The following is a 15,450-nucleotide window of genomic DNA, read 5'->3' as shown; positions in this document are numbered from 1 at the left end:
TGGGTCCATCCATGTTGCTGCAAATGGCATTATTTCGTTCTTTTTCATGGCTGAGCAGTATTCCATTGTATATATGTACCACATCTTCTTTATCCATTCCTAAGTGTTCCTAAGCAACACTTAGGTTGCTTTCGTGTCTTGGCTGTTGTGAAGAGTGCTGCTGTGAATGTTGAGGTGCGTGTATCTTTTCGAATTAAGAGTTTTCTCCGGATACATGCCCAGGGGTGGGATTGCTGGATCGTACGGCAACTCTAGTTTTAGTTTTGTAAGGAACCTCCTCCATACTGTTTTCCATAGTGACTGCACCAATTTACATTAAAAAAGTTTGTTTTGGTGGGGAGAGCAGTTTTAAGATGCTGCCTCTAGAAGTGGGGAACCTAAGACTCTTGCCCCTGATGGGATACGTCCATTAGGAAGAAAGCAGTGCTCCCCCGCCGGGGGCAGAAGGCCATGGCCAGGTGTTGACGTCCATTGCGTCGTTGTCAGAGAGCTTGTCCTCCTGGAATGGCGTGTGGGAGCAGGTGATTATGGGGGTGAAATTTCTTTCTGTCGTCCCTTGACCATTTCTAGCCGGTTAGGGATTGCTTAGGGGGCCTGCATGGTTAACTCTGGAGGTGGCCTGAATCGGAACCATGGCCAGTGCCGTTTGTGACCGTGAACCTCGGGTAGGTCGTGACTCCTTTTCCTGCTGTTTACTGTGTGGACAATCGGTTGAACCTCCTCCTAGGGGGTGGTGAGGACACATGTGACATTACACGGCAAGGGGTCCTAAGTCAGCTGTGACCTCAGAGTAGATTGTGAATCACCTTTTACATGATTTTGAAGCAGTCAGGAATCCAAGTGGTGAGACCCTATAGACTTTTCCGAGCCGGCTTGTGAGGTTGGCCTTGTCTGTCGTCCGTTTAGACTCTGGTCTCGGGGGATGGAGCCACAGCGTGTTCTGTCCACAGCACATGCTTGGTAGACAGGGGTGAGGAAGACAAATAAGGGGTTTGTAGAGCGAAACCAAGAGCACTGCTGATAAAGGGAGAATGGCCCCAGTTCCCGGACTCGGCCTGGGTGCCGCGCCTGGTCAGAATGCAGACAGGCCGCCCCGTTTTCCGCAGCAGAACCGCTCAGCAGAGATGTTGGGTGTCGAAGAATCACAGAGCTGTTTTGCAAAAGTCAAGACATATTCAGAAGAAATTAATATACTTTGATGAGTATGAGTCATGCTTTTACCTTCTGTAACTTCTGTGGGGAGATGCTAGCTGTAGGCTGTCTGAATTGACGGTTTTGAGAGGAGCAGTTTAGGGCAGCTCTGCTCACCTAGAACAAGACCTCGGCTCCCTGGGCTGTCGCTTAGGACATCTCTCCCACTGTCAGCAAGGGTGTAGTTATGCGTCCCGTCCGTAGGGGTTTCTCTCTCGTGGCCCACTTTTCACATCACGGACAAACCTTGGCTGCTGCCTTCAGGTGGGAAGACAGAATCCTACAGCCTCGAAGGAAGCACGGGAGCCTGAGCTGCGCCTGGCTCGTGGTGGAGGAGACGCAGAGACGCGGCAGGGGCTGCGTGTTGGGGCGAGGCTGGGAGATGCTGGGACTTGGGGGGGTGCGGAAAGCACATTCCTGCCGCCCCTAGGCAGGTGCCAGCCAGCAGAGGTGGGCCCTGGGCAGCACGCAGCTGGGCAGCAGGTGGTCTCTGCCTTCCCTGAGCCCCCGCCCGCCCCCCGCAGCACTGCCCGCTCGGGCTCCCTTGGGTCCCACTGTCCGTGCTGCCAGGGCCCCTGGGTCTTCTAGGCCTGCTCCGGTACTTTGTTAGCTAGAAATGTGAGGTGGACTGAGATTCACGTTCCCTTCTAGTTCAAGAATTTTTCTTAACAGGCACAAAATAGTATTTGTATGATAGCTTAAATAAAATAAGTCTGGGTTTTAAATTATTCAGCACAATAACAGTATGTTTGCAACTTTGCTTTCAGTAACATACTTCTTATCAGATGCTTTAATGTGTTCTGAAATGTAAATTCTTTTTTTATATATATTTATCTAATTATTATTTATTTTTGGCTGTGTTGGGGCTTTGTTGTTGCGCGCGGGCTTTCTCTAGTTGCGGCGAGCAGGGGCTACTCTTCGTTGCGGTGCGCGGGCTTCTCTTGTTGCAGAGCATAGGCTCTAGGTGCGCGGGCCTCAGTAGTTGCGGCACACAGGCTCTAGAGTGCAGGCTCAGTAGTTGTGGCACACGGGCTCTAGAGTGCAGGCTCAGTAGTTGTGGCACACGGGCTCAGTTGCTCCGCGGCATGTGGTATCTTCCTGGACCAGGGCTTGGAACCCATGTCCTCTGCATTGGCAGTTGGATTCTTAACCACTGCACCACCAGGGAAGTCCTGAAGTGCAAATTCTTTATAGTAATTTTCAAATGTGACATTGAATAACAACCATAAATAGTTTGCATATGATGGTAAAGCTAAGTAGTGCCTTCTGAATGATGGGTTTAGATGAACAGAAGGTGGAATTTGCGGCTATTGATATTGCTACCTGCTTGATGAGGCACATCTCTGTGGAGGGAGGATGGAGCTGGCTTACAAAAACTATGTTTTTTACTTTTTGTGCTCTCTGCAATCTGTCCATGGGGCAGTTTCCTGTTGTTCTCAGGTACATGGTTGATTTTTTGTTTTTTGTTTTTTGTTTTGCGGTACGCGGGCCTCTCACTGTTGTGGCCTCTCCCATTGTGGAGCACAGGCTCCGGACGCGCAGGCTCAGGAGCCATGGCTCATGGACCCAGCTGCTCTGCGGCATGTGGGATCCTCCTGGACCGGGGCACGAACCTGTGTCCCCTGCATCGGCAGGCGGACTCTCAACCACTGTGCCACTAGGGAAGCCCCAACATGGTTGATTTTTAAAATTTTATTTTTGGGGCTGCGCCTTGCATCTTGGAGGATTTTAGTTCCCCGACCAGGGATCATACCCGAGCCCAGCAGTGAAAGTGCCAAGTCCTAACCACTGGACCACTGGGGAAGTCCCATACATATTTGATTTTTTGTTAGGCAGTAAATCCCTTTGGATGCATTTAACCCTATTATGACGCCACTCACTCAAGGACTGGCTTTGGGTCTTGGGAAATGAGGAAAGCATGTGCTAGAGTGGTGGTGTTGGAACCATTCACAGGGCATCAGACCAGACATCAGCATGGTACCATCTTGGGGGCTTTTCCACTGCCGTGATGTCTGGGTTTAGCATGGATTTCCTAGAATGACACGTGGGTTCCCAGAAATTCAGTTTGCGTGTATGTGGCGTTTGACTGTCAGTGACTTTATGAAGTTATGTGTAGGTTCTGTTGTGATTTGAAAAGTACAAGAACCTTTATTTTCAAAAGGTAGTAAACGGAAGTGAGACTCTTCTTCCCTCTTATAGAACCTCAGCTGGGGCCCTCGTGGTGATCAGACCTTTGTAAGGCTAATAAGTAAATTCACTTTATGTATAGATTATATCTTGTATCTTTTTTATTTCTATTTACACAACTAATGTACGATCGTTGTATACATTTAGTTCTGGTAAGAATGATTACATTTTCTACATTGTCCTAGTGCTTTGGGGATATGCTTCAATTGGAGTTAAACAGTAATTTAGAAGAAGAGTATACTGCATTGTCCATAAATGTAAAATGTGAAAAGTAAAAGTGTCTTATGTGTGTATTATCAGTAAACACTTAACTGAGGGGCTGTGAGTTTTCTTTTAAAATTTGCATCAGAAAATTGAGAAACAGGAAAATCTTGTGAGGTATCTTAGATGTTGGGGACAGACTATTTAAATCATTGCATTCTAGTAAAATGTAACACACACATGTCAGTTTTAAAATAACGTGTAAAAATTTGCTGGATACTTTAATCCAGAGCCAGATGGGAATTTTGTGTGTAATTAGGTTTCCTCTCTTAGTCTCCATTACCAGCTGGTCACCCATATCAAAAACTAGTTATGGTTTACTTTGTACTGAATGTTCTGGTATCTGCTACTTCTTAGAAGCTGATATAATGTTTCATCAAAACTTAATTTTTTGTCACTTTTGAGACATACCAGCCTCCATGGTCAACCATTCAGTTGTTCAGACAAATTTGAGAATTTTGGGGATTGACTCTTTCTCACAGACAACCAGCTAACGTGGCAACGTGATCCATGTCAAAATACAACACGATCTGCTTGTGAGATCCCTGTGCTCCTATATTTTTGAAACTAAGAGATATATAACAGATTTCATACATACTTGTAATGTAGTCAAACAATACCAAGAAGTAATGACTTCTAAAAAATTTATTGAGAATGTTCAAACATAGATTACAGGCAGAATATTAGGAAATCATCCAGCTGTAACAGAATTCTGCTAGTTTTGTTTAGTCTCCTTTCTTCCTATCAGAGTGTTTTAAACGAAGTCCCCAAATCATATCATTTCACTCATAAGTAAGAAGCGTTTCTCACGGTTAAGGACTTCAGTTTCATTATGGCACCGAATGAAAGAGCAGCAGCCCCTTGTCAGCAGATACCCGGACGATATTCAGGTTTTCCTGGTGTTCTCTGTACATTTGGATTTTAAATCAAGATTCAAGGTATCTAACATTTAAACAGAAACTATTCTAATGGAAAATTGAAATACATAATAAGTTAACAGTATAAGGAACTCCATCACCAAACTAAAGCAATTACCACCTCACGACCAAACTTGTTCTTCTGTGCTCTCCCCCGTTTCCCTGCTCGGTTGTTTTACAGCGAATTTCAGACACGTCATTTTATTCTTAAATCTGTCAGGGTATAGCTTCCCACGCCAGGGAAGCCTGCGGGTGTCGTGTGGTGGAGTTGTCCCGCGCTCTGGGGATTTGCCTCACTGCTCGGGTTTTGTTAAAGCAGCTGTGACCCAGGAAGGGTCCATCACCCTTTGGACTTGTGCTGTCTTGATTTTGGAGATTAACTTGGATTTGGGAATGGAAGAAAAACCAGAAAAGCTGGTGAAATTGATTCAGATCCCTCACGCAAACTCCCCTCTCTCAGAATGCTCTTTTGTCTGGAGGTGAGGTGCGGTACTGGTACTCGTGTGGCTGGGCAGGTTGGCAGACTCCTGCCCCCGTGGCGCGGGGTGCTCGGCGGGGCTGTTGTTGCCCCAGGACGTTGAGCGCAGCACGGGCACCGGTGGCTGGCGTCCCGGGCTGCCTTCCTGTGGGTCGCGAACCCGCGTGTGCGTGGCGGCCGTTCTGTGGGGGGTGCACTTCGTAGTCTGATCACTGATCACACAGAAAGGCTTACAGAGCCCTTTACAGTTGTCTTGTTAGTTTTCTTCTCGGCCCTGCGGTGTTGGTGCTGTTGTTCCTGTGGTGCAGTCAGCAGACCAGAGTGGAAAGTGAGCGGGTGAAAGTCACATTCCTTGTGTGTCGCAAACCAGAACTTGAAATTATATTTTGATGCAGTCACTCCATTTTGTCCTTAATATCAGCTCGTATCATTGTTAGTGACTGGGTAATAACTGGGGCGCTGGCGGCCCTTGAGGTGTCCTTCCTAGACTTTACAGGGGTCTTGATTAGAGGGGCGTGGTGCTGCATTCACCGTGAAGTACATTATATCACAAATGTGAAATATTTAAATTAAAAATTATGTTAACACTTTAACTTACAGAGATACTGGGTATAACCTAAAGTAGGGGCAGATCACTTCACATACTTGCTTTTAAGATACTTAAATTTCTGTGGAAAGTATTTCCAAAACAAGCTCTAAATAAAAGCTGGTGGCAGATGTGGGTCATAAAGAACAGAAGTGAGACTCTCAGCAGGTCCTGTCTTAGTGGATTAGACTGGTCAGTGCGCTGAGTCAGCATGGCCAGTGCTTAGCCGTGACTTTGGCCCGGGAGGAGAGAAGGAGCCCAGGCCACGTAAACCTGATGGTGGGCTTCTCAGAGGCTCTGGGGGACTAAGGATAGTGAAGAGAACAGCAAAAGCAGTTACGTGTAAGTAAGACCTTTAAAATGTACATTCATTTTTTGTGATCAAAGAAATATAAACTGCATGTCCAGTATTTGGAAAATGAAGAGAAAAATATGACCAATAATTCTAACAAAAATGCTGTCTTATTACATGTGTTTTTAAATTAGGTATGTTTTTGGCCTTCTTAAATAGCTAAAATTATTACACACAAATTTATTTTTCATTTAGCAAATAATGAGCATTTTTCTAGGTTTTTTTTTTTTTTTTTTTTTTTTTTTTTTTTTGTGGTACGCGGGCCTCTCACCGTTGTGGCCTCTCCCGTTGCGGAGCACAGGCTCCGGACGCGCAGGCTCAGCGGCCATGGCTCACGGGCCCAGTCGCTCCGCGGCATGTGGGATTTCCCCGGACTGGGGCACGAACCCGTGTCCCCTGCATCGGCAGGCGGACTCTCAACCACTGCGCCACCAGGGAAGCCCTAGGTTTTTATACTATCTCCCTTATTGTTCCTAGTGATATGTAATAGTTCACCCAGTAAACGGTTAACATTTACTAGCTTTTTTTTTTAACTGAAAAGTATGGTGGAAGAATTGTGAATGCTTCTTGGTTCAACGGCCCAGATAACCAGTTAACTTTTTTGAAAAAAACTTTTTTTTTTTGAAAACAAAAATTATGAAGACATAATTTGTCTTTTTTCCTTATATATATATGATAATGTGAAAAATCAGAGCTGCCCCTATTCCTGTGTATTTCCCCCCAAAATAGCCATTAACGTTTTCTTGTGTATATAGAAAAAAGATTGCTTACATTAGCATAGATGTTTATTCTTTTTATATGCACAGAAGGAGAAATATCATCATTTATATATTTTTCTGTACCTTGTCTCTTTCATTTGCTGTTATCTTCACAGAAGAGCATTTGGGACGAACTTTTAGTTTGTGGGAATTAGGAATTTTTTGCTTCCCGTCAGTCCCGCTCTGTATCTGAGTGTTCAGGCTCCTTGCTATCCGTGGGTTGCCAACTTCTCTTTGGGGGAGTGTTGACTGCTTGGCCTTGTGTAATGGTGGTGTTGCCCGGTCCCTTCACACTCATCCTGTGAGGCCAGTTCAGTGCCCGTTAGCTCAAGGCGCGGGAGGCTGTCCATCGTGGATGTGTGTGTGCCCCACAGAGGAGGTCCTGGACTGTGCCACGTCAGAGCAAACCCCAGTGCCCAGAGGGTGACGGGGAGAGGTGAGCATGCTGGAGTGTCCCTCCATCGGTGAGAGGCCATCTGCAGATAACTTCTTTTCCAGATTGGATTTTTAAAAATACACCTTCAACATGTAGAATAAAGAACGTAGTTGAAAAAAATTTTTAAATGCCTACCAGCAGGTTTCTCTTTCTGACCAGACTGTAGAGATCAAAAAGGGCCTTTCAGGACACTTATTTTTATTCGTAGTAGAGATATGAATACCCTTTTCTTTAAAAATTCACGGATACGAATTTTGAGTCTCCTAATTGAGACTTGAATGTGGACACTGATCGTAGAGAGAGCTGTAATCAAAAGGCAGTATTAATAATTCATGTTATTTAATGATGAAAGAGAAGTAGATCTGGTTTTGTTCTCTTTGCTTGTGACTGAAGATTAAAGTCAGCAAGTATTGGTATTATTGCTTCTGAAATTTTGAGAGATAACTGAATTGGAGCTTCTCATTTTAAAGATAGTTAAATTTTCAATAAATTAATTTCTCTAATTTAAAGCAATACAGCTGGGTGATTATCATGTATTGATATATATTTTATAATATGTAAAAATAAGAGCATCTAATTAAATGAAATATTTAATTTTAATATCTCAGGAGCTATTCCATCTAATACTGGGATTTGGGTCTTTACCTAAAGACCACCTAGCATCTCTGAAAGTTCTTTCTGTTTATCTCGATCCTAGGAGTTTGTGGGTTTTGTCCTTACTTTAAAAGCTAGCTTAGCTTTGTTAGTGTTTAAATTAGGATCAGAATACATGGTTTGCTGACTAAAACTAACCATTTAATTCAGTGTACCTTATGACAGCATTAGCTGTTAGTTTTCTTCACGTTGATTTTGGAAGGATTGAATGAAGTAGCTTCTCCACAGACTAAGAACAATTCTTTAACGTGGGGGTGGGGAGTGTTAACTGGGATAAAACTGCCCCCAGCTCTGCCGGATTGTCCTTATAGTATAATTTGATCACGTGTGAAATGCACGTGCGCTGCAGCAGGCCGCCAGGGTTGGCGGGGAGGATGCAGGGCCATCCATAAGCTCAGGAAACGCGTCGGCACAGCTTTCTGTTTTAAAATTATTTCGTGTTCTCTTGGCACTGTTATTATTTCATACATTAATATTCATCAGCTGCAGTCCTCAGAGTTTGATACATGAACACGAGAGAGAGAATTGGCCCGGTTATCACATAGGGTAACTCCAGCCATGCTCCCTTTGTCCAGGGAGGCGCCGGCGAGTCTGCGTGGGCGAAGCTTGCCCGGGCTTACAACACCCACTTGAAGTAATGCCTCTAGGAACAGTGGCGGCACTGTGCTTGCCTTCCCGGACCGCTGGAGTGGCAGACCCTGCCTTTGTCCTCTTGAGATGCCTCAGCTCCGCATCATGGCCCCACCCCATTAGGCCTTTCCTGGTAGTTGTGCAGACAGACTTTCATTTAGGGTCAGCCCAAGGGACTTGATGCCTCTAGAAGCCCAGCACTTCCCCTTCTGCTTCCTGCCCGGCCCGCCCCGGCAGCTAATGGCGTTTTGTGGCTGTGAATAGTCGTGGGCTGGTGGGTGCAGGTGAGGGCAGGAGCCAGGAACTTAACACATACTTTTTAAAGATGCTTTTTATTGGGAAAGGTATTTTTGTTTTCTCAATAAGTATTCTGTAATATAGACCATGTAACAATTATTTTGAATGCTTTTGTACAGAAAAAGAAAGTTTATCTAGACGGGGAACTAACAACTATGTTTCTTGGGTCATCCAGATTATTTCCCCCAGATGTGTTTCCATTTTAAGAAAATAAATAATTACTGTTAATTAAATATCTGGTGTACATTATAATAACCCTGTGACTTTCACACAAAATCTGTGATGGAAGAATTCTCCCCTCTGTGTTTGGATAGGAAATTGAGGCCCTTGCATAAGCTGTGTTTGCATGTGGGAGCTAATTGTATTCTTAAGTGATTAAAAGATGTTGGTAATTGTATCTTCCGCTTTGTGATAGGTTGGTCATAGTTAGGATTGACCTAACAGCTATGTTCTTGGTCAGAAATGCAACCCCCAGTTGCGACATTCCCTTGGGGAGATAAGTCTCTTGTTTAATAGGATACTTGTGTTTTGACCCTGATTTCAGGAGTCCTGTCTGACGAGCCTGAGGGTGGGGCAGGGTCAACAGCAGGCAGCAGGGCTGCTGGTACTGAGCCTACTTCGCCCTGTACCCATAAGGACTGCGGTGTCGTCTCTGAGTACCCTGGGATCCCAGAGCCCATTTTGGTGGGAGAGTAAGTTGTCCTGAATCAGAGACCTGTTGGACACCAAACTGAGTCTTTTTAGAATAGCTGTGTGGGACCTCCCTGGTGGCGCAGTGGTTAAGAATCCATCTGCCAATGCAGGGGACACGGGTTCGAGCCCTGGTCCGGGAAGATCCCACATGCTGCGGAGCACCTGCACCCGTGCACCACAGCTACTGAGCCTGCGCTCTAGAGCCCGTGTGCCGCAACTCCCGAAGCCCACGTGCCTAGAGCCCGTGCTCCGTAACGAGAAGCCACTGCAACGAGAAGCCCGCGCACTGCAACGAAGAGTAGCCCGCGCTCGCTGCAACTAGAGAAAGCCCGCGTGTAGCAATGAAGACCCAATGCAGCCAAAAAAAAAAAAAATTAGAATCACCATGTGAACATTCTCATGTCTTCTGGGCAGTCATGGGTTCAAGATCATTGACACGGCTTTGAGGTGCTGGGTTGCCAGGTTGCCGCTGTACTCTATTTCCTGAACTAACTACCCCAGGGTTTTCATGTGAGAGCTTTTCTGAACGTCAGTCTTAGGTTCTTGAGTTTATAGTGAGACCCAAAACCTTCGTGAAACCTGCTTCCAAACAGATTTTTCTTTCTTCAGCCCACCACCACCTTTTGAATAGTCTGTTAGACGTTGTCATTGAACAAAGCTTGTGTATAATAGTAATTATACTTCATTAACACAGCCCTTGTAGGCATTTTATACCTTCTTATGAATGCTAAAGAAAGGTGCTCTGATTTGTAATGAAACCATAGCTCTCAAAATTTCAATCTCCTTCTCTCACCTGCTTCATTAAATTACTCAGTCATTGTTTATTAATTTTTTGTGCTTTTCTCTTTCAGATCTAAGATTCTTTGAGGTGGCTTTGAAGAGCACTAAGATTAGAAGATGAGCGAACTTGACCAGTTACGGCAGGAGGCCGAACAGCTTAAAAACCAGATTAGAGTACGTAGCTATGTGTGCTCAGTTTTGTTAATCATTTGGATTTCAGATGCAAAGTTACCATTTTAAGGAAAGATGGGTTACAGAATACAGACTATTCATTGTTTTGGATTGAAATTGAATCTTAAGTGGCCCAGGATGTAGAAATTACAGATCCAGGGCTTCCCTGGTGGCGCAGTGGTTGAGAGTCCACCTGCCGATGCAGGGGACACGGGTTCGTGCCCCGGTCCGGGAAGATCCCACGTGCCGCAGAGCGGCTAGGCCCGTGAGCCATGGCCGCTGAGCCTGCGCATACGGAGCTTGTGCTCCACAGCGGGAGAGGCCACAACAGTGAGAGGCCCGCGTACCGCCAAAAAAAAAAAAAAAAAAAAAAAAAGAAATTACAGATCCAGGTATTTGGCCTAGTACATTATTTTCAGGATTTTGTTTTCTTTCTCTCTTTCTTTCTTTTTTTAAACATCATTATTGGAGTATAATTGCCTTACAATGTTTTGTTAGTTTCTGCTAGGATTTTGTTTTCTAGCATATTTTCACTTCACTATACAGCAAATGTTTCCACAGAATTTATAGACATCTTTTTGTACCTTTTTTCTTGACTTTGGGAATTAGCTTTGTGACATTCTTTTGGTCACTGTATGGAGTGTGGTATTCACTTCCCCCACTGTGACTGCTAAGTTGAGGGCAGGAAACTTGTTTAAAAATAAGAGTATTAACAACAATAATAAAAAGTATTTTAAGTGCGTGTGATTTGTTCTTAATTTTGAAAAAAGGTGTTTCCTAGGGATGGTTATGGCTGTTAGAGCACTAACATCTATCTTCAAATAGATGCTCCGTTCAAATAGAGCATCTCTTTGAAGATAAAAACAGCCAGGTATCATTCAGCTGTCCTGTAGAAAGTAGGATAGTTGCAGAGTTCTCAAGCCTTACCATCCAATCTGTCACTGATGTTTATAATGGTGCACCACAGAACCCATGAACTTTTAAAAGGGGATGCATACTAGGTCCAACTATAAGGATGGAGCCTAATTATTTCCTTTTAAAAGACAAATTATATGTTCAGAAAGCCTAGTGGTAATTGGAAAGAAAGATCAGCATCATTTTAGCCGACGTTTTCTTGAAGTTGAGAAAAGATAATGGAATTATCTGAGATCTACCATCAAAGAGGAAACAAAATATCCTTTTACTGTAAGAATTTCAAATCTTAACATTTAAGAGATACGATATAGCTCAATAAAAATAAGGAAGAGTTAGTATTTTTTTTGTTGTTGTTGTTGTTGTTGTTTTGCAGTATGCGGGCCTCTCACTGTTGTGGCCTCTCCCGTTGCGGAGCACAGGCTCTGGACGCACAGGCTCCGGACGCGCAGGCTCAGTGGCCATGGCTCACGGGCCCAGCCGCTCCGCGGCATGTGGGATCTTCCCTGACCAGGGCACGAACCCATGTCCCCTGCATCGGCAGGCGGACTCTCAACCACTGAGCCACCAGGGAAGCCCATGAAGAGTTAGTATTTTTAATGGTTTGCTCTGATCAGATTTGTTTAATACGTCCAGCCACACTCCAGAATATAGAAATCAGAATTTTGTTTTTCTAGCAACAATAAGTTGTTGTTTATAAGTTGTTCATAAATAGTGGGTTCAGATCTATTCGTAGCAAATAAGAGAGTTCATATGGCATAGGTAAAAAAAAGAAAAAAAATCCAAATTTGGTGGAAAAAAATAAAGGCTGAAAGTCAGTGTTGCATCTCTCCCTCCCATTTTTTAGACCCGTTTTCTGTAAGCACACACAGCCCTCCTCTTAGGGGACAGAGCTGTCGTGTGAGCCACATGTGGAGTTTAAAACTGTAAAAAGAAACTGGTAGAATTAATTTTTAACAACTGTATCTAAACCAATGTATCTAAAAGATCACCATTTTGATCTATAATTAATAAATACATTTACTTTTTACACTCTTTTTTGGTACTGAGTCTTGCCAGTTCAGGGTCTCTTACATGAAATGGCTTCAGCGTGCACCCGCGGCATCTCCCGTGGTGCCTGCTCCACGCGGACCATCCCCAGGAGAGTGGACGAGCTGCACAGCCATCTCCATACCCATCTGCACAAGCTTTGCCTCTGAGGCTGTGCTGGTTTCTTTGCACAGTATAGGGTCGACAAAGCTGTTTGAGTCCATTACATTAAATGGGAACGGAGGACTTTCGTTAACAAAGGAAAAAAAACGCCCTTTTCCCCGATTACCCAAGGAACACATGCTTGTTAAAGAACGTAGGGCACAGCAAATCAAACAGGAGATGGTAGATGATTCTGAGAGGGGTCTCTTGCTTTATTAGATTGGTCTTTAAGCTGAAAGACCCCAGAGAGACCGTGTCATCTTACTTTTGGTCATGTTTATGAGGAAACACGGGCTCTCAACACGGGATGCAGATTGAAATATGGCATGTCTTAAACACATGGGCTACCAATGGAGGAAGGGGAACTCCACGACATGTACAGGTGCAAATTTTTTTCAAAGTGACTGTGCCGACCCTGCAAGTGAACAAGATGGGCCGAGTGACGCATACGGGCGCTTGTCTCCAGCGACAGCAGAGCCGGGGTGGTCAGTGCGGCCCTAGTGGGATGGGCCTGGCCGCGTGCTGCCCTGTGCTGGACTGACATCCAGCCAGGAGAAGACCTGACTGGCTGTGGGTCTGTATGTGCTCCTCTGGGTGAGGGGCAGGAAGGCGACCCGCTGTCTTCAGTGACTCTTCTCAGCACAGACAGTACAGGAGCCTTGGCTAAAGAATAAGCCATTGTGAACGTATCACCAGGCCGTTAAATTGGAATTTAATCTAAAAAATGTTGATGATTTCTGTCTTTATTAAGCAGTTACAGAGATGGTTTCCATTAGAAGACTTCTTCCTGCAGGGTTGGAAGTTGAAGATTGAATTGCTCTGAGGATGCTGTACTCATTTACATTGAGCACTTGTTGGCTAAAATGAAGACTGAATTAGAGTTCCCCGTGTTTAGTGTTTAAAATGGTTTTTCTGTCTGTTCTCTGTGGTGTCACTGCAGTCTGCTCTGGACATTACGAAATCCATTTTAATCTCTGGACACTAACCAGAATGAAGCCACTTAAGTCCCATGGTTTACTTTTTCCATTTAAAAAATTCTTGTTAGGGACCTCCCTGGCAGTCCAGTGGTTAGGACTTGGCGCTTTCACTGCAGTGGCCCAGGTTCAATCCCTGGTCGGGGAACTAAGATCCTGCAAGCCATGTGGTGCAGCCAAAAAACAAATTTAAAATTCTTGTTATTCTTTTTTAAAATTGAAAGCTGTGTATAATATCAGTAAGAATGGTACTCAGGGCTTCCCTGGTGGCACAGTGGTTAAGAATCCACCTGCCAATGCAGGGGACACAGGTTCAACCCCTGGTCTGGGAAGATGCCACACTCCGTGGAGCAACTAAGCCCATGCACTACAACTACTGAGCCCACGTGCCACAACTACTGAGCCCTGTGCCGCAACTATTGAGCACATGTGCCACAACTACTGAGCCCGTGTGCCACAACTACTGAAGCCCATGTGCCTAGAGCCTCTGCTCCACAACGAGAAGCCACCGCAATGAGAAGCCCGCGCACTGCAACAGAGTAGCCCCTGCTCGCCGCAACTAGAGAAAGGCTGCGTGCAGCAACGAAGACCCAACACAGCCAAAAAATAGATAAATAAATAAATAACAAATTTTTAAAATGGTACTCAGAAATAAATATTGAACTCTGTGAGTAACTGATAGAGTCCCTGATGGAAAACCTGCTGCTCTGTGTCTCCCCTCCTCTTGGTCTTGACCCCAAGTTTAGGTGCTGGCACAGAAATACCTGATTATATAATTTTTGTGTTTTAACTAAATAAGCAGATTTAACTAAGCAGAACGGCTTCTGATAGGATAGTTTGAGTTGAATTTGGAATCTAGCTATTTGGTCCCTCTATAATCACCATCTTGTTGAATATACTCCCTGTGCTGGGCTGGTGAGTATTAGCACCAGCTTCGTGAAGCAGAAATAATTAGCAGTGAGGCCGTTTGCCCTGGAGGGGTCCCCGGGCCCTCCCACACGAGTGCTCACATGCGTGTCAGTGAGAGCAGGTGGTCAGATGACACAGTGGCAACGTTTCTATTAGAAATTGTCATAATTTCCTTTGAAATTATTCCTACACAAAAAAAGGTTTTAGGCCCCATCCCTACATTCAAATTTTGACCCTCTTAAAGCTGTTGTCTCATTTTCCCTCAGAATGTATGGCTTTCTATTTGTAAAAATATATACGCTGGGGCTTCTCTGGTGGTGCAGTGGATGAGAATCTGCCTGCCAATGCAGGGGACACAGGTTCGATCCCTGGTTCTGGAAGATCCCACATGTCGCGGAGCAACTAAGCCCGTGCGCCACAACTACTGAAGCCCACGCGCCACAACTACTGAAACCCACGTGCCACAACTACTGAAGCCTGCACGCCTAGAGCCCACGCTCTGTGACAAGAGCAGCCACCACAGTGAGAAGAAGCCTGCGCACTGCAACGAAGAGTTGCCCGTATGCAGCCATGAAGACCCAACACAGCCAGAAAATATGTCTCTATATATATGTATATATATACACACACACACTAATTTTGAGATGTCAAGATTTTTTTTCTAGTAACTTGGATCACTTAGGAACAATGAGAACATTTTAATTAGCTTGAGTAACATCCCTTTGTAGTTCTCATCTGCTTCACAAGGTCATTTTATAGATAAGAAAACAGGTAACGGGCTGCCAACAGCCAGAGAGTCTTAACCTGAATTTGGTTGTTTTGACCCCACATCCTTTGCTCTTTTGTGTAGAGGTTAGCTTCAGGGATTGTTTGGCTTGGAAACAAGAGTCTTAGTTAACACACTCTAGAAGAAAAGTTCTCTGGGCTGGCCAGTCAGTGCTTTTTAGATGTTGTTTCTGTGGGCCCCACGGCTCCTGGGCTGGTAGAAGGAGCGAGACGCACGTGCAGTTCTGTGGGAAGGTGCCGGAGTCTCGCAGGCAGGAGAGGAGGCTCTGGGGGAGCGGGGGCGCTGC

The 15,450-nt window shown here is 44.9% G+C and overlaps 1 protein-coding gene across 1 annotated transcript in view; it reads left to right on the top strand.

The window, feature by feature from the left end:
• The window catches only part of GNB1 (G protein subunit beta 1), a 92,894-nt gene that overhangs the window by 56,836 nt on the left and 20,608 nt on the right, over positions 1–15,450 (top strand). Inside the window, exon 3 of the mRNA XM_079696813.1 lies at positions 10,292–10,394. Within this exon, the coding sequence (XP_079552939.1) occupies positions 10,338–10,394 (57 nt within the window). The 5' untranslated portion in view covers positions 10,292–10,337. The remainder of the gene's footprint in view (positions 1–10,291; positions 10,395–15,450) is intronic.

The sequence above is a fragment of the Hyperoodon ampullatus genome, assembly GCF_949752795.1.
Source record: "Hyperoodon ampullatus genome assembly, chromosome: 2".
NCBI lineage: Eukaryota > Metazoa > Chordata > Mammalia > Artiodactyla > Ziphiidae > Hyperoodon > Hyperoodon ampullatus.
The sequence above is the reverse complement of the archived record's forward strand: the minus strand, read 5'-3'. Positions and strand labels throughout refer to the sequence as shown.